The 21890-nt window shown below is 41.4% G+C and overlaps 1 protein-coding gene and 1 long non-coding RNA gene across 8 annotated transcripts in view; one reads left to right on the forward strand and one right to left on the reverse strand.

Annotated features, from left to right (window-relative positions):
- Positions 1-21890, forward strand: part of LOC148407539 (uncharacterized) — a 66666-nt gene that overhangs the window by 16026 nt on the left and 28750 nt on the right. The window lies entirely within an intron of this gene.
- Positions 1-21890, reverse strand: part of enah (ENAH actin regulator) — a 182835-nt gene that overhangs the window by 9141 nt on the left and 151804 nt on the right. For all 5 annotated transcript variants that reach the window (XM_088402654.1, XM_088402653.1, XM_088402652.1 and 2 more), the window contains 5 exons: positions 18405-18733; positions 15722-15855; positions 15529-15577; positions 5949-6000; positions 5757-5829 (listed from right to left, as the gene is read on the reverse strand). In XM_088402654.1, the coding sequence (XP_088258780.1) occupies positions 5757-5829; positions 5949-6000; positions 15529-15577; positions 15722-15855; positions 18405-18733 (637 nt within the window). The remainder of the gene's footprint in view (positions 1-5756; positions 5830-5948; positions 6001-15528; positions 15578-15721; positions 15856-18404; positions 18734-21890) is intronic.

Consider the following 21890-nt stretch of genomic DNA (forward strand, 5'->3'; position numbering starts at 1 on the left):
GGCGCTGCCTCTGGCCGCTGATGATATTACATTTTGCAAGGAGGAAGGACTGTGCGGCTTTCACTGTGCCCCCTCACCACCAGCATTGACCAGTCCGCAGTGACAAAAAAGTTGGGAACCACCGCTTTACACTATCTGTCAAAGTCCGCCGAAAAAATTATACACGGAGCCACCCAGCCTCATCGTTGAAAACAAAGAGGCATTTAGGCGGCGTTTGACAAAAGTCAATTTTCACAATATTTGTGTGAAAACACTCTAAAATAGATGTACAATATATCAAATTAGTGGTATATGTAATAATTAAAATCCTTTTAAATGACACGATATGACTTATTTTGCATTCAAATTCTTGTTATTGAAACACAGATATGTGGAAAAATTTGGTCTGTTTTGAGTTATGTGGTGGTAAGTTGATCCCCCCAATTTGCGGGTTGGAAATGTGTAGAAAAAACTTGACTTGTACTCTGAGAAATACGGTCTTTGCCAAACTAGCAATTGTGCGACAAACAGGATGGACAATATTTTGTTTAATGTTACTTTATAATTATTTGGTAACTGACTAGAAAAACATGCAACATGCAACATGCAAAAAATCTGGTTGGGTTTTAATATTTTGTTGTTGTTGTTGAGTTCAAAATTAGATTAATTTCATCAAATTAAAATAGGAAAAAAAATGGAACATAAAAGTGAAATGGTTATGAAATTGAAGTTGTCACTCGACGTGCAGTAACACACAATGTGAAAAGCCCTTATCTCTGGATGCCTGCTGGCATGATATTGATAATTACTACACTGCACTGGGCGTTCCTCTCTCTCTCTCTCTCTCTCTCTCTCTCTCTCTCTCTCTCTCTCTCTCTCTCTCTCTATATATATATATATATATATATATATATATATATATATATATATATATATATATATATGTATACAGTCGGCCCCCGGTTTACAAACGCCCTCTTTTACGAACATTTCGACTTACGAGCGTGGACCACGGAGTTTTTTGTCCCCCACTTACGCACAAACCTTCCGTCTTACGAACAATCCGACATGCAAGGCCATTGTATTCGTACATTTATTTTCGCTTTGCTACGTCAACTAGAAGTTGACGCTCATCACGGCAACGTTGAATGCTATTGCTCTTACACTGTCACAGTCACTGTCTCAGTCACGGTGTCAGTCACGGACTCAGTCACGGCCAATAGATGCTATTGGCCGGCGTCACGTCAATCACAGAAATGCCAATATGCTATTGGCCGAACGCCTTCATCTAGCTTGATGGCACAGCTGGTCGGGACGGAAGTAAGGAGAGAAAATCAGTCAAAAACGGAAGGAAGGAATGTTGTTAAGACTTTGCAAACTTTATCTGTTAGACATGGCTTCTAAAATTGCTAGTGGCGGTAAAGGAAGAAGTAAGAGGATGATGACAATAGAAACCAAGCAGGAGATAATAAAAAAAAAAATACGAAGGAGGCGCACGCATAGTTAACCTTGCTCGTGAGTATGTATGGACGTAACCGCTCGGCAATCTTCTAAGGGCAAGACTTTCCTTGCCGGGGGACGGACCTCGATCGACAACAAAATTGAGAGGCTTCTTCTATTATGGATTAAAGAGAAGGAAATCGCCGGTGATATGTTCTAGTTTGAGAAAAGTTCCCGTTTAAGAAAATAAATAAATAAATTCTGCGGGTTGGTCTCTGCTCACCCCCTTCTCCACTCAGCTCAAGTCACGTCGCCCCAAAGGTAAATGTCACTTTTCCTTTGTATCTGTTATTTAATTTAACTGTACAGTAGATTATGTTACTCATTTTTAATATGTGTATAAAGTTGTGATGTTTTTACCAAAGGTTTTTGCACGTGTTGCACGCATTCACTAATTAACATAGGTTTGGATTGCCCGTCATACGAGCAGTTCAAGTTACGAGCGTAGCCGCTGAACGGATTAAGTTCGTAACACGGGGGCCCACTCTATATATATATATATATATATATATATATATATATATATATATCAAAGTCAAAAGTCAAAGTCAAAGTTTGCTTTATTGTCAATTCTACCACATGTGCAAGGACAGGCAGAGAATTGAAATTTCGTGACTCTCTAACCTTAGTGGCAAGTAAAAATGAGCTAAAGAAAAGTAAATATATATAAAAATAGACAACTGTAAAATCTGACAATATCTATGAACAAAACACAAAATAAAAACAGGTGTGCATGGTTGTGCAAAAAGGGATGGTTATATAAAATGACTAGATGACTATTTATAAATGACTGTTATAAGTGACTATAAAGTACCTGTTATAAAGTGCCTATTGTAAAGTGACTGTGAGTAAAGTGACTGTTGCTTATGAAATGGAGTGGGACTGGGAAGTCAGAGTCCAGGTGGAGTGGATGTGAGGAGCGAGGGCAGAGCAGGGAGAGAGTTGAGCATCCTGACAGCCTGGTGGATGAAGCTGTCCCTTAGTCTGCTTGTTCTGGCTCGCAGACTCCGCAGTCTCCTGCCTGATGGCAGCAGGCTGAAGAGGCTGTGTGACGGATGGGTGGAGTCTCTCGTGATGCAGAGGGCTTTGCGGGTGAGGTGAGAGGTGTACAGCTCTCCGAGAGAAGGGAGAGAGGTACCAATGGTCTTTTCAGCGGCTCTCACCATGCGTTGGAGGACTTTCTTACAGGAGCTGGAGCAGGCTCCGTACCACACGGTGATGCCGCTTGTCAGGATGCTCTCAATGGTGCCTCTGTAGAAGGTCCGCATGATGTGGGCCGGGGTCCTGGCTCTCCTCAATTTGCGGAGGAAGTAGAGGCGCTGGTTGGCTTTCTTTGCCAGTGATGCGGTGTTGGTGGTCCAGGAGAGGTCCTCAGTGACATGCACCCCCAGAAACTTGGTGCTGCTCACCCTCTCAACCACAGCACCGTTGATGGTCAGGGGCGCATGCTGAGGGCGTGTTCTCCTGAAGTCCACAACAATCTCTTTCGTCTTCTCTACGTTTAGAGAGAGATTGTTGCGGTCACACCACAGGGCCAGGCGGCTCACCTCGCTCCGATAGATGGTCTCGTCGTCGTTGCTGATGAGGCCCGCCACAGTTGTGTCATCAGCGAACTTGACGAGGAGATTGGAGCTGTGCAGTGCTGTGCAGTCGTGGGTCAGCAGAGTGAAGAGGAGGGGGCTTAACACACATCCTTGTGGTGCCCCAGTGTTCAATATGGTCGTACTGAATGTGTTTTTGCCGACCCGGACTGCCTGAGGTCTCCCAGTCAGGAAGTCCAGCAGCCAGTTGCAGAGTGATGTGTTGATCCCCAGCTGGTCCAGTTTAATGATGAGCTGTTGGGGGATGATTGTGTTGAAGGCTGAACTGAAGTCGATGAACAGCATTCTGACGTAGGAATTCTTATTGTCCAGATGGGTGAGGGCTGAGTGGAGGGTGGTGGTGATGGCGTCGTCGCTTATATATATATATATATAAGCTGAATGTATTCCGACGTGATGAAAACTAGCATAGTTGAGAATTGACTTGGACGAAATGAGTAATAAAAATATATATTCGAGATAAAGGGAAAGGACAACTATTGATATAGGTAGCACTAACTACATCTTAGTAGAGGGCCCCCTGTTTCAAGGACAAAAACAGACGGAGGCAGGGGTAACAACTCACTGCTGGGAGTCTTGTTGGAAATGTTCGGTTTGGTAATGTTTATTTTCCTTTTTTGTCACATTTAGATATAGGTTTGTTAAATATGGTTATATTTTTTCACTAGGGAAAGGGCTGTCTGCTGCTGTGGGGGGCATGGGACTTGGTCAAACTTTGATTTATGATGCAAGGTGACCCAGTGAAAGTACTTTCTTTCAATGTGAACGCGGTTTTGAATGTGGTAAAAATTAATAAGATATCATCTAAATTAAGGATTTGCGCCTGGCAGCGTACTCATGTAGTACTCTTCCATACCGTGGACAGCAAGCTCGCTCTACTCCCCTGCCCTCTCCTCGCGCGATTAAAAAAAAAAAAAGAGTGGACAAAAACGCTCCACAGTCCAAATTTAAGGTGTTTCTAAATTCAAGGCGTTGACCGTGCCGCGGACAGCTGCCCCCCCCCCCAGTCCGCAGACAAAATATAAGGCATTGACTGTGCCGCAGTGATCAAAAAGTTGGGAAACACTGCTCTACAGGAATGTTCGAAAATTTATTGGTGGATTCTCAAGGTGTGGTCATATGTGGGGGAGACTTTAATTTCAAGCTCGACCTCACATTAGACTCCTCTAACCCGACAAACAAAGTTTCACCAATCATGAGAAAGGTCAAGACTTATCTGATATAAATGGGAATAATGGATGTTTGATGGAGGTTATACCCTTCTAGCAGAGACTATAGACACTATTCGGGTCCATTTAAAGTTTATGCCCGACTTGACTACTTTTTTTATGTTTAATATAGATAAATTAAAGGTTAAAGACTGCAATATACTATTATGGGACCTTTCTGACCACAGTCCTATTTCGCTGTTAATTCAGTTCACTAAGAAGAAACGCAATACGCTGTGGAGACTCAATTCATGCAACCATATCAATGATAAGCCATTTCAAAAGAAGGAAAAGACAACGATGAACGTTCTTCCAAGACTACTATACCTACTGTATTTAGGAATTTACAAGTGGAAGTGGATGGCAAACAATTTAGAGAATGGAACAAGCTGATTTCAAGGTTCATTTGACATGGCCAAAAGCAGAGAATAAGGTTTAACACACTTCAACTTCCAAAGCAGGCCAGGGGTTTAAGCCTCCGCTGCCTGAGGTACTATTACAAAGCAGCCCAAATAATGCCTCTCCTATACTGGTACAATGATACTTATGTAGCCACTTGGTAAACGATCGTGGTGGGTTTTTCAACTCGATTTCCCATCCAAGCCACAATAGCAGATAAGGGACTGATGGACAGATTAGAGAGGTTGGGAAACCTCACTGGTCAATTTTTGTGCGATCTACAAGATGTTGAAAGTGTTTCTGTGGTTTTTCTCATGACTCTGAGGCTCTCAAGTTTTGTTGAATAAAAGAGTAGATGGACAATGATTAATATTTTGATGTAATAAAACGATGTGGAAGACAAAAGCAAAAATTATGCGTCAAGGGCCTATATACATATGTATATATATATATATATATATATATATATATATATATATATATATATATATATATATATATATATATATATATATATATATACACACACACACACAGTGGTTTACAATGTCCCTGCCTTACGTTTTTTTGACAGCAAAAACAATAAGTTCTCTTCTCAAACATGGCGGTCAGTGTCCGTGCATGACCGCGCTCATACGTCGCTAGATGTGTCACTGCCTACGTCACTACAATGCTGGTCTGCTATTGGTCAGAGTCACAACTCCCTGAGATACTGGTCTGCTATCGGTTGGTGTCATGGTTTCAAAATGGCGCCATGTTAGAGATTTGTTCTCGTGTTAGTGGTTACAAAATCTTATGTATTGTGCATTTATTGCTTAATTCACATCCCAGTTGTAAACTGATTGTCAGATGAGCACATGAAGCCAACATAAGCTTTAGTGATGTTAGCAAACCCTGGGCATTCCCAACAGTATCATGCTGAACATAGCTACTTCAGGAATATGCTGGGTGTATCAAAAGGACAATATTATCTGGTTCTGAAGCATTTTCAAAACATCTACTTAACAGATATATTTTGCCTAAAAGAGCTTTTTTGGGCAACAGGTGAGTGCTGAGAAAGATATCGTACCTTCCTATAACTGGTGATTTGCTACCATTCATAGTAGTGTTGTTTGTCCTTTCCCATGGCTTCCTTGGCATGTCTTTAGGGAAAAAAACAGAAACATTTGTTTAAATCACACATTCCTACATTTTCAAACACTGAACTTTCAACTTCATCTTTCCCCTTTAATGATGACTATTTTTCTCTCTTGACACTCACCTGGTGTGCTACATGCTGACACTTTGGGGGTCATTGTTATCTCACCCTCTTCCTATTGGAGAGAAGTGAGCAAGTCAGATAATTCACGCACAGTTCGGGTACAAAATGTTTTAAAAAAACAGAGAGATACTGTATATTTATTTTTTTTAGACTTAAAATGCACCATATTGAACTGTACTTTATTTAACCACATAATTGAAAAAAATAAATTGTCACAGTTGCGAGAAAACATCTCAACAACATGAAGCTGCCAAAACTATGCTTCACTGCAGGGATGGTTTTCAACAAAAAGAGGTATACTACAGGTCTTATCAGACCTGAGAATATTTACTCCCATGATTTGAGAGTGAGAGGTGCCTTTAACCCTTGTGCAGTATTCAAGATTGAAGAGTTTTACTGTCATATGCATAGTAACACTACACAATGAAATTCTTGTTCTATTTTCCCCCAGCAGATTTAAATTCCACACAATACAGCAAAAAGTAGACAAAGTAGGCAATAAAAACAGTAATAGGGCAATAAGGGCAGTGATATTGAGGCACAAATATAAGAATAGACTCACATTCTGAACCGATTATGGAGTAGATGGAATGGAAAAAACTACTGAATGTACAGTACATATGAGGATGATAGTGCAAAATAATATACAGAGTGTTCCAAAATGGTTGACCCCATTCTAAATGCCCTCGAAAACTACTACGATGGATCTTAATGAAACTAAATACACTTTATGTTGAAGGTCATAAGTTTTATTGATTAAATTTACAATGAAAAGTACAAATATTTGTTGGTTCTATGACAGATTTTCATACATTTTCAATATGAGTGCCGCCTGTGACTCTGCACACGTTGGTACTCAAGCTCGTGCCAAACTTGCTGTAGGTGGAGCTGTTTAAAATGCAATCGTTTCCTCAGAATCTGCCAAACTGTTGTTTCTGGAATGTGGTTTTTCACGCTTGCTCTTCTAAAACTCTTCCGAGGACTACGCAGGAAGGCTTCACGAACCTACTCCACTGTCTCTGTTGATGTTGATGGCCGTCCTGGCGATTTAGGTATGCATAAGCAGCCCTTTTCTTGAAATTTATGATGCCATGTCCTAATTTGTTTTGTAGTTGGTGCCTTCTTTGCAAAATTTGTGAAGAAGGCACGCTGCACTGTCTTTGACTGAGTCTGAGCATACTCTAACACGCAAAATGCCTTTTCTTTTGAAGTGAATGGCATTTCTTAATCTGAAACGATAGAACTCCCAAACATTACACACAGAAACATGAAACATTTCTACACAAGCTGTGAAAATTTTAGGTCATTCCAATGAGAATTGTCAAAATTATTGGCCTACTAAATGGGGTCAAACATTTTGGAACACCCTGTATTATGTATTTAGCAGCAGTCCGGCTATGTGCAGTGTGCAGACTTTGTAAGGTACATGTGTGCATGCTGTGAAGTGACTGGTGATGGAGCAGATTAGTGCGCGTGGGATTTGTTCAGAATCCTGATAGCCTGTAGGTAGAAGCTGTTACTAACAGCTGTTAGGCAGTTTCGTAGTCCTGGTGCTCCTGTAGCATTTGCCTAATGGCAGCAGTTTAAACGGATTGTGTTGTGGGTGAGTATTGTCCCTGATGAGATTGTTTGTCCTCCGCAGAACCCTGGTGTGGTAAATGGTGGGAAAACCGCTCCATAGATGTACTTTGAGGCCTCAATCACACACTGAAAAGCCTTCCTTTCTAGTGTTGTACAGTTTCCGTACCAGACTCTGATGGAGATGGTGAGGAACCTTTGAAGTGTAGATCTGTAGAAGTTGTTGAAAATCTTTGCTGGCATGCCGAACTTCTTCAGTCTCCTCAAAAAGTACAGTCAACTGTTGGGACTTTTTGAGGTGTTGTGGGACCAGGTAAGCTCCTCGCTGATGTAGCAGCTGAGGAATTTGAAGGATTTCACCCTGTCCACCTCTGTCCCATTGATGAATAGTGGTGGTTAGTATGGCTCCATCTGCCGCCTTGGGTCAATGATTAGGTCTTTGGTCTTGTATGCGTTAAGGTGGAGATTGTTGCTGCGACACCAGGTCACAAAGTCAGCCAACTCTTTCCTGTATGCTATCTTGACCCCAACAGCGATCAGCCTGACGACAGTCACCAGACAAGATGTCACCATGGCACAGGCTACATTTCAGTACTGATCTGCAGTGCTTGGGTAAAAACTTCACCAATTAAAAACAAATTGATTTCAAAGCGTACATGCCACTTACTACTTAGTATAGTAACTTGTTGCTATTGTATCTGCTTCACATGAACAATGCACCCATAGCTAATTAATATGGTAATTTATTCATGTATATTACTTGAGAGCAAAAGGGAATCGGCAGCAGAGACGAAATCACTGCAAGAAGTCGGTAAGTTTAGCAACAAACTTGTTAAAAATATAATTTTGAATTGACTTAAAGTGTAAATCTGAGATGGATATCAGAAAGTTATTCACCTGCAGCAGCAAGGAATGTAGTCAATGAAGTCCTAGCTAGCTAGGCATCACAACGATGTGGAATAGATCTTCCTCCATGCGCCCGCAATCTTAAACGAGTTTGATACCCCTGCTCTGGATAGTGCAGTAGTTCTCAAATTGTTTACCTTCAGGAGGAAAAACATGTTTCCTTTTCAAGTTGTGGGACAAATTTTAAAACCATTCACATTTATTTCACAGAGATTGCAAAGAGGACTTCTGTCTGTCCTGACAAAGAATCTGGGATCTGTTGACCCTTTCTAAAAATGCCTTCTAAAAAGTATCTTTAAACCCAAAGCAAAGTAAACTCGGCTATTTTTTATTTTTTTTGTATCAGGGACAAATTAAACAAATGAACACACAAAGTAAAAAGCGGACTTTTCAACCAAAATGGACCGTTATATTAGTGGTTGTGAAATGAATAAAATGATGACAGATGCTTACTTGTAAGTTCATTCTATTTCAATAAATTTTTCTGTTACAATATTTGATGTTGATTTTTGCTCACATCTTGTAAATGCTGTTTGAACCTTGGACTTACATTGTCGTTTTTACAGCGCAATTTTTGGGACTTCAAACAATTCTGTTTGACCCTTAATTTTTTAGTATTGCGAGTCCTGAGGACAGTTTTCAGATGTAAAATGATCACTGGGGGAACCAGACCAAGTGTGAGGAGTTTATCTCTCAGTTTGTGAGGAATGACTGTGTTGAATGCTGAGCTGCAATCGAAGAAGAGAACATGTTTCCATGAGGGCTGTGTGTATGGTGGTGTTGACTGCATCGTTGGTGGACCGGTTCTGACGATATCCAAATTGTAGAGTTTCCACGGTGTCTGGAATGATCTTTTGATGTCGAGTAAGGACAATCCTCTCATGTATTACTGGACTGAGTGCAGTAAGACCCAGGTCACAGTGTCTTGATTGGGGACAGGCACTATCGTGGTGAACTTGAAGCAGGTGGGGCAGAGGCTTGCACAAGGGACAGATTGAAGATGTCTGCCAACAGCTGGCTCTGATGAGCAAACCCTGAGTGCATGGCCAGGGATGTTACTTGAACCATCTGCTTTCCGCGGGTTTGTTCTGGTCAAAACCTTGCGCATATCTACTGATGTCACCATGAGAGGTGGGTCATGTGCACACTCCATGCCCAGCATCTTTCTGTGTTGATCAGGATTCTGAGCGTCAAAGTGGGCGTAGAACTCACTCAGCTCATCTGGCAGTGTGGATTGGCTGAATGTGACTGCTCTGCTCCTCTGCCAATAGTCCGTGATGTGTTGAAGTCCTCCCCACATGAGTTGAAAGTCAGCGGTAAAAACTCTCCATTTTCTGCCTGTACTGTTTCTTGGCCTCGCTAATGACTCTACTCAGGTCATATGTGAGCTTTTTGTAGTCCTCAGCAACAGAGGTGGGCACTTTGTCAGTGCTGACAGACTGTCCCTCAGTCCATCACAGAAGGACACCTGTTGTGCCGACAGACTGACGAATGGCTGGAATGCCCTAAAATAATGGCGAATTGAAAATGTCGGAAGTGTAAAATTAAAAAAAAAATAGAGATAAATGTCACAATGTTCTCATGAGGTAAGTGTAAATACGCATTTTATTATGGAATTGGGCATAGTATGTTATATATTCTATTGATAATATTAACATATAAATACCTATTTTGCATGTTTTTTATTCTATAAAATATCCATATATTTATCTATCTTTCTGATTTATCTAAGTATCTATCTGTCTTTCTGCCTTAATATGCAATGCAATACGTCAATCTGGAAACAAAATGAACCGGCAATCTCAAAACAGACACAATTCCCTTGGCTCCGTTTTCCCCAAGGAAAGAGATGGCCACGGCGCGTGTTTGGAATGACTCAACTGAACTACCACGTTTCCTTAAATTTATTTGGTAAACCGTGTTTAACACGTCCATGGGGCACTTCGAGTAACTCGTCATGCCCTTCGGCCTCACCAACGCCACTGCTGTTTTTCAGAATATGATCTACGACATCTTGCGCGACATGACTAATTCCTTCTGCTTCGTCTACCTCAATGACATTTTAATATTTTCTAAAAACCTACAGGAACACCGGCAGCATGTCCACCTAGTTCTGCAGCGCCTGCTCGAGAACCGCCTTATTGTCAAGGCTGAGAAATTTGAATTCCATTTTGTTGGCAGTTTTTTCTTTTGTGGTGGTGGCGGGTATGGAATTTAAGGTAGAAGATTTTGTTGCTAATCCAACAATTAGCAAACTTGAAAAATACAATAAGAACGACTTGATTTTGATAGCTGCTGCTTTTGATGTGCCTGTGCCACCCAAGAGCAAGAAGCAGGAGTTAAAAGAGCTTCTGCACCAGAACCTATATGAAAGGGGTTTGTTCTTTGACCCAGCCCCTGCGGAGGGAGCTGAACTGAGTGCTGTGCCTGGTGTTCCTGCCCCACTCCGCACCTCCCCAGTCCAAACTGGCATGACTGCAGAGGAGCTCAGATTGACTCTGCGCATAAAGGAGGTTGAGGTGCGAAATCGGGAATTGGAGGTGGAAGCCATGATGTTAAGGTTGAAGGCTCTGGAGCTAGAGCGGGGTGCTGCCGCGACAGCTCGTCCCTCAACCGCGCAGTCACCATCCACTGGTACGCCCCAGGACAGTTTTGATGTTGGTCGGCACATCGCATTAATTCTTCCCTTTAGAGAGTCCAAAGTGGACTCGTATTTTAACGCCTTCGAGCGTATTGCAACTACGTTGAAGTGGCCTAAGAATGTATGGCCACTTTTGTTGCAGTGTAAACTTGTTGGCAAAGCTCAAGAGGTTTGCAATTCTCTTTCTATTGAGGACAGCCTAAATTATGACATTGTGAAAGCCACCGTCCTCTGTGCATATGAATTAGTACCAGAAGCATATCGGCAAAATTTTAGAAATTGTGAAAAAACTGCCACACAAACATATGTAGAGTTCGCTAGGGAGAAACGTTTGTGCATATGAATTAGTGCCAGAAGCATATTGGCAAAATTTTAGAAAATGTGAAAAAACTGCTACATAAACATATGTAGAGTTCGCTAGGGAGAAAAATTTGTTGTTTGATAAATGGTGCCAGGCCAGTAAGGTTCAAACATTTGAGAATTTGCGCGAGCTTATTTTGATTGAGGAATTTAAGAATTGTCTTCCGGAAAGAATCGTGGTGTATTTGAACGAGCAGAAAACTGCTTGCCTCGCTGATGCCGCTGTGTTGGCGGATGAATTCGCTTTGACACACAAGAACGTGTTCGCCCCTTTCGTTCGTTGTGATTCGGTCTCCACTGACCGGAAAATTAGGTCCCCCAAAAGTAACCGCCGCATCCCTGTTACCCCTGCCACCACAGAAACCCGCGAGTGTTTCTACTGCCATGAGCAGGGACACTTAATCGGCTCCTGTCCGGTCCTTAAAAGGAAGGAGCTGAGTAAAAGTGGGAAAACCCCATTGCCAATCGGCTTGATCGGTACCACACTACCCTCCACGCAACGCTTGAATTTGGCTAAACCAAAAGATCAAATCGATACAGGTTTTAGACCGTTCATCTTGAATGGCTCTGTTGCGCTGGTGGGAAACAAAGAGCCGGTTCCGATCGTTATCCTGCGGGATACAGGCGCGAAACAAACAGTTATCCGCGGCGATGTCCTCCCTTTCTCGGCTGAGTCATATTGTGGCTCAGACGTCTTAGCGTGGGGGGTAAGGTTGAGTGTAGTGCGTGCACCATTGCATTTTGTTAATTTGAGTTCTCGTTTTGTGTCTGGCAAAGTTAAAGTTGCCGTGAGGCCACAGCTACCATTAGCTGGGGTGGATCTGATCCTCGGAAACGATTTGGCGGGCGGAAAAGTTTTTCCTCCACCCGAGGTAATTGAAAATCTGTGCGCGGCTGTTTGTAATTCTGACCCACTTGGGCCAGACGTGTTGGCCCCGTTTCCTGTGTGTGCTGTGACACGTGCTCAGGCACGAAAATTTGAAGATTTGGTTGATCTTAGCAACTCTTTGACATGTTCCTCTGATCCACCAAAAACACTTGAAGAGAGTAAGGGAAACGTGCCTATTTCTGTCAAGCTTGAGCCTGATGTAAACCTTTCCGGCAAACGTAACCTAGCCCAAAATCGTCGTTCCTGTGGTCGGAAATCTGTCAAACCGCTTTTGAAGCTGCCAAAGCTCTCCTCTGCAGCGCTCCTGTGCTCGTGGCCCCAAACTTTGCGCGCCCCTTCAAGTTGGAGGTGGACGCTAGTGCGCTCGGCACGGTGCGGTGCTACTACAGGAAGATGATCATGGAAATCTGTTACTTCTATAAGAAGTTCAAAAAGCACCAGTTACACTACAGCACCATCGAAAAAGAGGGAGATGCCGTTTTTGTTTAACCCTTTTTCTCTCTATTTTTGCGTTAGGTAGATAGTGAGCCAATTGTCATTCGTTTCCTTTTTGTTTGGCTAGTTAGTTAGGGATTCAGAAGATCTTTTTGTTTATTATTTTGTATGTTTGCTCTCCCTCCGAAGACAATAAAAGCTGCTGTTTTTGTTCAACACGTTTAGTTCCACGGGCCTTTTCTGGTGGTGAGGGTACGGACGGGGGAGCACACACATGTTATATCCCAGTAGGCTGGGTGTAACAGTCTCCTCGATCCCGTTCCTCGGCTTTATCGTGGAGACAGGCCAATTACGAGCCGATGCTGCCAAAATCCAGGCTGTGGTCGAATGGCCTTCTCCCACAACAAGAAAGCAATTGCAACAGTTCCTGGGGTTGGCCAATTTCTATAGGCGTTTTATACGCAACTATAGCATGCTAGTCAAACCCCTGACAAAACTCACATCCAGCAAAATTCTGTTCACTTGGGGGCACACAATTTAATGCAATTCTTTACTCAGCTGATTCAGCTAATAAGGGACGAAATAAAAAATGCAGCGCCACTTACCCTTTTGGGTTCTATGATGGCTGATGGTAGTTAGGACAATCATGTTCGTGATTTACTATCCCTGGAGTGTCTTACACACCTGGGTAAAGCAGCAAAGCCGACATCCTGCATGCTCGACCCGCTTCCAGGCAAACTCATTAAAGACTTATTCCCGATCCTAGGATCATCTGTCTTGAATATTATCAATCTGTCACTCTCCTCTGGCATTGTACCTGAAGCTTTTAAGAGAGCCGTCATTCAACCGTTACATAAGAAACCTCACCTAGATCCTGAAAATCTCTCTAATTATAGACCAGTGTCACATCTTCCGTTTATTGCAAAAATTCATGACAGTTTAGCGATTATATGATTGATAACAGTAGATTTGAACTCCTTCAGTCAGGATTTAGGGCCAACCACTCAACTGAGACAGACCTTGTAAAAGTGATGAATGATCTTCTCTTAGCCATGGATTCCAACATTGCATCAATATTATTATTGCTTGAACATTATTGATCATCATATTTTTATAGAACGTCTTGAATCATGTGTTGGTCTCTGGGGATCAGCACTTTCTTGGTTCAGATCTTACATCCCGGGAAGGACGCATAGTGTCGCTTACGGCAATGTGATCTCTGAATCGTTCTCCGTTTCACGTGGTGTCCTGCAGGCGTCAGTACTTGGTCCTTTACTGTTTAACATCTACATAATCCCTCTTGGCGATATCATATGTACTGTAAACATGCTATTAGTTTTCATTGGTATGCTGATGATACCCAACTACACATGCCTTTAGAAATGCAAGTGCAGTGAACTGGAGGCCTGTCTTGCTAAGATTAAACAATTAATGTCTTCCAATTTTCTGCTTCTTAACTCCAGTAAAACAGAGATGTTAATTATTAGCCCTGCTCATCATCAGTACTTGATTAAGAACATCATGTTATGCATAATAATGCCATCCAGTAAACATGAGTGATAATTGCCTTCTCATTTTCTGTGATCCCTCACATGATGAATGTCGAATGGCTTTAATATTGTGTTAACCATATGTTACTGTGTTGTAGTTCAATTGCATCAAAACTGAAGAACTCCAAACATGGTGATATTTCTAAATACAAATTCAGAAAAGACAAATAAAAAGAGTACCGATAAAAGTAGACTAACACCTAATGAACAATGGACTACAAGAAAGATTGTCAAATTTCGCCCAATGGGTGGGCAAAATACACTGACGAACTGACGATTACAATAACTTTGACAAGTCAAATTTAGCTCTTTAGTGATGGTGGAAGGGTGGGCAAAAATACTCAAGACGACCTGACATTTCACAAGAAATGAAAAGCATTCAAAGAAGACACTAGGGAGCTGAAATTTTACCCAGATGGTGACAACATGTCAAAGTTCGACATGGTACGACAACTTAGTTATCACACTGACGAGCAGGAGATGCCAAGCCTTGACTAAAATACTGCAAGAATGATGTGGAAGAAAATGACTCAAAACGGTCAAAAACTGTACAAAGGGTTGAAGTATAAAATCCAGGTAGACTGCCATAGGCTCATAACTATCGACTGACTTCTGTCTGGCAGCTCTATGTTCTCTTCTTTCAACAGAGCAATGGTTCAGGTCAGAGAGAATGACCATTGAATTTGTACTCACCTCCCTGACAAAGTTTCCTTCCTCCAATAACTCAGTTTAAATTAGTGGCCTGCTTGGGATTAGTAGTGATTCACATTTTTTCCATTCACAAGAGGTCACTGTGCTTATTGGAAACCTAAAACAAGTATAAATACCTGTATTTTTGCACCCTTTTCTAAATTTGTGCCTCGTTACAATCCCATCATTGAGGTCCACAGAGTTGCTTTGATTTCATGACTTCATGATGAATAGGACTCCCTATGTTGTCGAAGACAACTAAATGACTGACGGAGAAGTGTATCTGGATAGATACACACTGTCTATATAAGGTCCCACAGATGTTGTGATTGTAGCGAAACACAAAATAAGCCATAACAAAGCTTTTGGTCATGACTGTAATACTGTCCTTTGACATGCAATCCAAACAAGTCATGCAGAAAACTCACAGAGCTAAGCACAAAGGTATTGACCAGTGAGCTCAGACAGGACTGTTCTCAATGTTGTAAAGGCAGACATGAAGATGAAATGAGCAAATCTGATTAGGCTTACTGATTTCTGGTCGGGTTCGGGTGAAGAGCCTTTCTCTGCAATTCTTCGTCTGTAAAGGAAAGGAGTCTGCACTGTTTATTATGGTTTCATTCATTTAGTATTTTCAATTTCCAATGGGGCAGACACAGAAATAAACCAAAGCTTGAAAAGCCAAACCACATTTCAAATTAATAAAATAACTCTGTGGTGGTACCTTCTTGCTAATAAAGCGCTCATCTCCTCCATGAGCCCACTTCCTCCAGGAAGTGGGCCATTTCCTCTGGATTCCATTTTGACACCTGCTGTGCCCAACAAGGCTGCTGCCAAAGCTGCCCCAGCATCATCACTCTGGGAACATTTTCAAAATAACTACCTTTAGGAACTCCCAAAGTATATAGTGCTGGACACATATAATAAAGAGGAACAAACAAGGTATATAGTTTACACACTATACAGTGGGCCTCTGGTTTATGAGATGAATCCATTCCGCAGTTGGGATTGTAATGCGAATTCGCCGTATGGCGAGCGATCCAAACCTTTGTTAAACAGCAAATGCGTGTAAAACCCCAGGTAAAAACATAAAAACTGTACATACGTATCAAAAATTGGAATAAGAATAGTATAGTGGGTGCTACTTATATATAATATACATGTATACAATTAAATAAAATTGTAATAAAAAATAGAGATAGGATTTATTTACCTTTGAGTTACGTGAGAGCTTGTTATGGGCATATTTCATAGTGAGGGTAGCCTAGCTTAGCTTAGCCTTCTTCGTATTTATTGATTATCTCCAGCTTACTTTTTATATAAAACATCTTCTTACTTCTCTCTTTAACATCACTAGCAATATTAGGATCCAAAAATGCCGCGGTTCAAGTCGTAAGATGAAAAATATGTAAAACAGGGGGTTCGTAAACCGGGGGCCCACTGTATTTATTATGCATTTTAGTGCTTAATTCAAACTTGAATTGGTTATCCATGAGTCCCAAGATTGCTAGTGATATTAAAGAGAGAAGTTGAAGATGATTTCAATGGAAATGATGCTGGTGATAACCTTTATTAGGGAATATGGGCATAACAAGCGCCACTCAAAAGTAAATAAATCTCTTCTATATTCTTTATTTACGATGTTTTCTGATTCTATACATTTATATTATATATAGGTAGCACTTACTATACTATTTTTGGTACCAATTTTTAATATGTACGTACAAATTTGATGTTTTTATCTGAGGTTCTTAAAGCCTTAGCTTCGCATAGCATAGGTTTGGATTGCCCGTCATACGGTGAATTCGCCTGAATTCGAACGGATTAATCTCGTAACAAGGGCCCCTGTGTGTGTGTATGTATATATATATATATATATATATATATATATATATATATATATATATATATATATATATATATATATATATATATATATATATATATATAAACAGCTTTAAGTACATCTGTAGGAAGGCTTTTTTATCTTATTATTACTGCAAGTTGCAGATATGGACTGCAAAATGTCTCGATAGAACAAAGGATTTAAAAAAATGCATTGAGGTGTGTCAGGAAAATTATACAGTGTTCTCTTACTACTTTGCGTTTCACCTTTTGTGCCCTCAGTTTTTTATATTACGGAGTGGTGCACTGTGACAGTTTCCTGCATGCCAAACAGACGAGTTGACTGTAATCACACATGCCATGGGCACTCTTGACGTCGACCTAGAGTCCCCTCTAGAGTCCCTTGACCATAGTCAGGGAACAAGGAGTGCCTGACTTACCCTTGGAGTGATGGCTCTTGGACGTTGACCGAGATTGGTGCCCTTATCTGCTCAAACATGAAACAGGGAAACAGAGTTTACACTTAAAATTCCAATTAATACAAAATCATTTTTCACATCTTCCCAACACTCTCATGTGATTGAATCCCGGCCCGATATCGACCAATGACGGCAGGCATTGTAATCCAATCCTGCCCTCATTGGTCTATGTCGGGCCGGGAGCTAAACACGTGTCTTGTAGAAGTTAGTTGATTGACTGCCTCACCAGTCTTGTCCAAGCTGTTGATGACAGTGCCTCCAGTTGCTATCTCTGAGTGAATCTCACACGCAAGTGAGAAGACATGTCAGAAGGAGTAAGGCGGGGATGAGAGAGTGTTGGGAAGATATTTCAAATTGCTGATGGAATGAATTGGAATTTCAAGCGTAAGTTCTGCTTCCCTGTTATTTTTGGTCAACGACGCGCTCCAAACTAGGCCGACGCCCGAGGGCTATTACTCCAAGGGCAACTCCGACCCACCATGTTCCCTGACTACGGCCAAGGGATGGAAACGGGAAAGGGATAACAGTAACGTTACTGTATATGGTTTAATAATTAAAACTAAGTAAATATGTGTACTGCAATAATATTTGTCTCAAATATACAAAGTATAAACACTTTTCAAATTTTAAAATTTCTGGAACCCAATGACACATACATGAAAATTCCTGGGTGTGGGTAGGTGGGGATGTCCTACTTAGTGGATTTCACTTTTCGCAGGTGTTTTTGGTCCCCATTAACCACGAAAAATGAAGGAACACTGTAGTGTAATTGAGTTTGAATATGAGTGCAAGCAGAATTATGAAAACTCCTTGTCTACTAATACCGAGGGGTTGTGATGAAAAAAGGTGTAATTGGATTCCAATAGGCCAAAAGTGGTGAAAGATAAGAGTCAAAATCTTAAATATGTTGTAAACAGTATATTAGTGGTACATCTAAACATCCCAAAGCAAAAAAAAAAAAAAAAAAAGCTTTACAAAGCTGTATTACCGTCTCATATTATGGACAAAACTGTTCAAAAAAGGAATCAACAGAAACCTAAATGGGATAGAGCCCTCGAGAGAGGCAAGACATATCGTGCTCACCCTTGGCACTTTGCGCAGTTTAGCTCCAGCGAGGGCGGCAGCAAGGCCTGACACAGGGCGGTCGTCTGCAGGGGAGAAGAGGCCAGCGGGAAGAGGAGGTGCTGGGGGTGGGGGGGGTGTTCGTGCCCCGAGAGGAGGTGGTGGCCCAGGTGGAGATGTAGGGGTCCCGGCTGGGGTCAATATAGGAGGCAGAGGTGGAGGCGGTGGTGGGGGAGGGTGTCCTGATGGTGTGGTAGGGGTGGTGGCCACAGATGGCACAGTAGAGCCGGGTGGCAGGGGTGGAGGTGGAGGAGGTGTGGGTGTGGTCAACCCTACTGGCTGTACACTGTCTGTGGGTAAATTGGGGGTTGGAGAACCAAAGAAAGAACTTAAGGATAAAACTATTCACCTTTGGTTAACAAACAAAATCAAGTGTTAAACATGGCTTATATGCTTAAGCATGTCCAAATAATAAACAGACAACAATGACAATAATAAGGTATACTCTTCCCCAAATTGAGCAAAAATTATCCTAAGTCATTAAGGGGCAGCATGCAAGTGAGAATTTTATCTAATCTACATACTATGTAAGTCTGTGAAATCCGATTGTCAGTTGTATGTATGAATGGCAGTGCTCACTAAGTTCTATTTAATATGCGCAGTAAGCTCAATATTTCATCACAACAAAACGAGTCCTCTTCTGATGCCCATACCGGTAGGGCTGCATGATCATGTCTAAATTAATAATCACAATTATTTTGATCAATATTGAAATCACGATTATTAATCACGATTATTCATCCTGTTTGGTCAAACGTGTATTTCTTGTACTTCTTGAAAAAAAGAGCAGCATATGAACAAGGCTTCAAAAGCTTTGTACTTCAAAATAATAAGAATAAACTAAAGAATAAATTAAACTAAATAAAGTAAATAATTAAAAAAAGATTCACCCAAAACATAGCAAAATTTTGGCGCACAGTAACACAGCTAAACTTAACTTGCTGAGTGCAAACCAATGAAAAAAATAATGCCTACTTAGAACCAAGCACATACTACATACAACAGGCCTGTAACAACATCTACAACATCGAATTATGCAAAATGGGTCTCACTTGACAGTTAGCAAAGTATATATTAAGAATCAAAGGAGAAACTCAACGCTTTTCATCAGTGGCCAATGCCATTTTGAGATACTAATATTGAACGTGAACGCAGCATCCAGTGTTGTGGCGTGTCTTCTTCAATACATGCTCAGCCAAAATATCCAGTTTACCTGAGGCAGACCCCTCTTAACCAATGGTGGGGCAGCTTTTTCATGATGAGGAAAAATAAACGAGCGTGCCTCAGTGAAAGAAAATGCAGACAACATTTCAACATAAAAAACTCCAGTGAATGCAATAGCCAAATGCAAGATTTGAGGATGAAACGTAGACTAAGACCAAACAGCTACACACAAAATGAATGTGGGTGGACTAGAATGCAGGAACAAACTCTGGTGAGTTCATTTCAAAGGCGGGTCCGGTGGGACAAGAACAGTGACGCAACAAGACAAATGTGGGAAAAACTTACCAAAATTATTGTGTTCTGTAACCTGCATCTTTCCTTTGTGAACAATGTGAGGCCGGATCTTTATGGTTCATGCAAAATAGAAGTTCTTGGGCTGAAATAGTAATTGGAATAAGTCGGTTCAAAGAATGGCCCAGGCATTTTTTTTCTTACCCCGGATAACGATATACAGTATTTGAGTGCACGTCAGAAATAAATATTTCAATCCTAAATACAGTCGTCCCCCAGTTTACTAACACGCTCTTTTACGAACATTTCGACTTACGAGAGTGGACCGCGAAGTTTTTTGTCCCCCACTTACGCACAAACCTTCCATCTTACGAACAATACGACATGCCGGCCAGTGTATTCGTACATTTATTTTCGCTTTACTACGTCAAGTTGACGCTCATCACGGCAACGTTGAACGCTATTGCTCTTACAATGTCACAGTCACTGTTTCAGTCACGGAGTCAGTCACGGAGATGCCAATATGCTATTGGTCGATTAAGGTCACAGTTCCGGTCTCACTCACGGAGATGCTATTGGCCGGCGTCACGTCAATCACAGAAATGCCGATATGCTATTGGCCGAACGCCTTTATCTAGCTTGATGGCACAGCTGGTCGGGATGGAAGGAAGGAGAGAAAATGAGTGGAAAACGGAAGGAAGGAATGTTGTGAAGACTTTGCAAACTTTATCTGTTAGATATGGCTTCTAAAATTGCAAGTGGCGGTAAAGGAAGAAGTAAGAGGATGATGACAATAGAAACCAAGTTTGAGATAATAAAAAAATACGAAAGAGGCGCACGCATAGTTAACCTTGCTCGTGAGTATGGACGGAACCGCTCGGCAATCTTCTAAGGGCAAGACTTTCCTTGCCGGGGGACGGACCTCGCTCGACAACAAAATGGAGAGGCTTCTTCTATTATGGATTAAAGAGAAGGAAATCACCGGTGATATGTTTTAGTTTGAGAAAAGTTCTTGTTTAAGAAAATATATAAATAAATTCTGCGGGTTGGTCTCTGCTCACCTCCCGTCTCCTCTCAGCTCAAGTCACGTTGCCCCAGAGGAAAATGTCATTTATCCTTTGTATATCCATGTTAATTAAATTAACTATACAGCAGATTATGGTACTAGTTTTAAATATGTGTGTAAATTCGTGATGGTTTTAACTATAATTTCACCACGCGTTGCCAGTCAATGTGTACGTACAATTGACCTCGCTTTGCTACATCAACGAAACCATCTGCTCACGCAAGACACTGTAACGCTGATATGCTATTGCTCTTACAATGTCACAGTCACTGTTTCAGTCACGGTGTCAGTCACGGAGATGCCGATATGCTATTGGTCGAACGCCTTCATCTAGCTTGATGGCACAGCTGGTCGGGTTGGAAGGAAGGAGAGAAAATGAGTGAAAAACGGAAGGAAGAAATGTTGTGAAGACTTTACAAACTTTATCTGTTAGACATGGCTTCTAAAATTGCTAGTGGCGGTAAAGGAAGAAGTAAGAGGATGATGACAACAGAAACCAAGCAGGAAATAATAAAAAAATGCGAAGGAGGCACACGCATGGTTAACCTTGCTCGTGAGTATGGCCGTAACCGCTTGACAATCTTCTAAGGGCAAGACTTTCCTTGCCGGGGGGCGGACCTCGATCAACAACAAAATTGAGAGGCTTCTTCTATTATGGATTAAAGAGAAGGAAATCGCCTGTGATATGTTCTAGTTTGAGAAAAGTTCCCGTTTAAGAAAATAAATCAATAAATTCTGCGGGTTGGTCTCTGCTCCCCTCCGCCTCCACCCAGCTCAAGTCACGTCGCCCCAAAGGTAAATGTCATTTTTCCTTTGTATATTGTTATTTAATTTAACTGTACAGTAGATTATGTTACTCATTTTTAATATGTGTATAAAGTCGTGATGTTTTTACCTAAGGTTTTTGCACGCGTTGCACGCATTCA

This window comes from Hippichthys cyanospilos, chromosome 20 (assembly GCF_059441005.1).
Source record: "Hippichthys cyanospilos isolate Australia breed blue-spotted pipefish chromosome 20, RoL_Hcya_1.0, whole genome shotgun sequence".
In the NCBI taxonomy this organism is placed as follows: domain Eukaryota; kingdom Metazoa; phylum Chordata; class Actinopteri; order Syngnathiformes; family Syngnathidae; genus Hippichthys; species Hippichthys cyanospilos.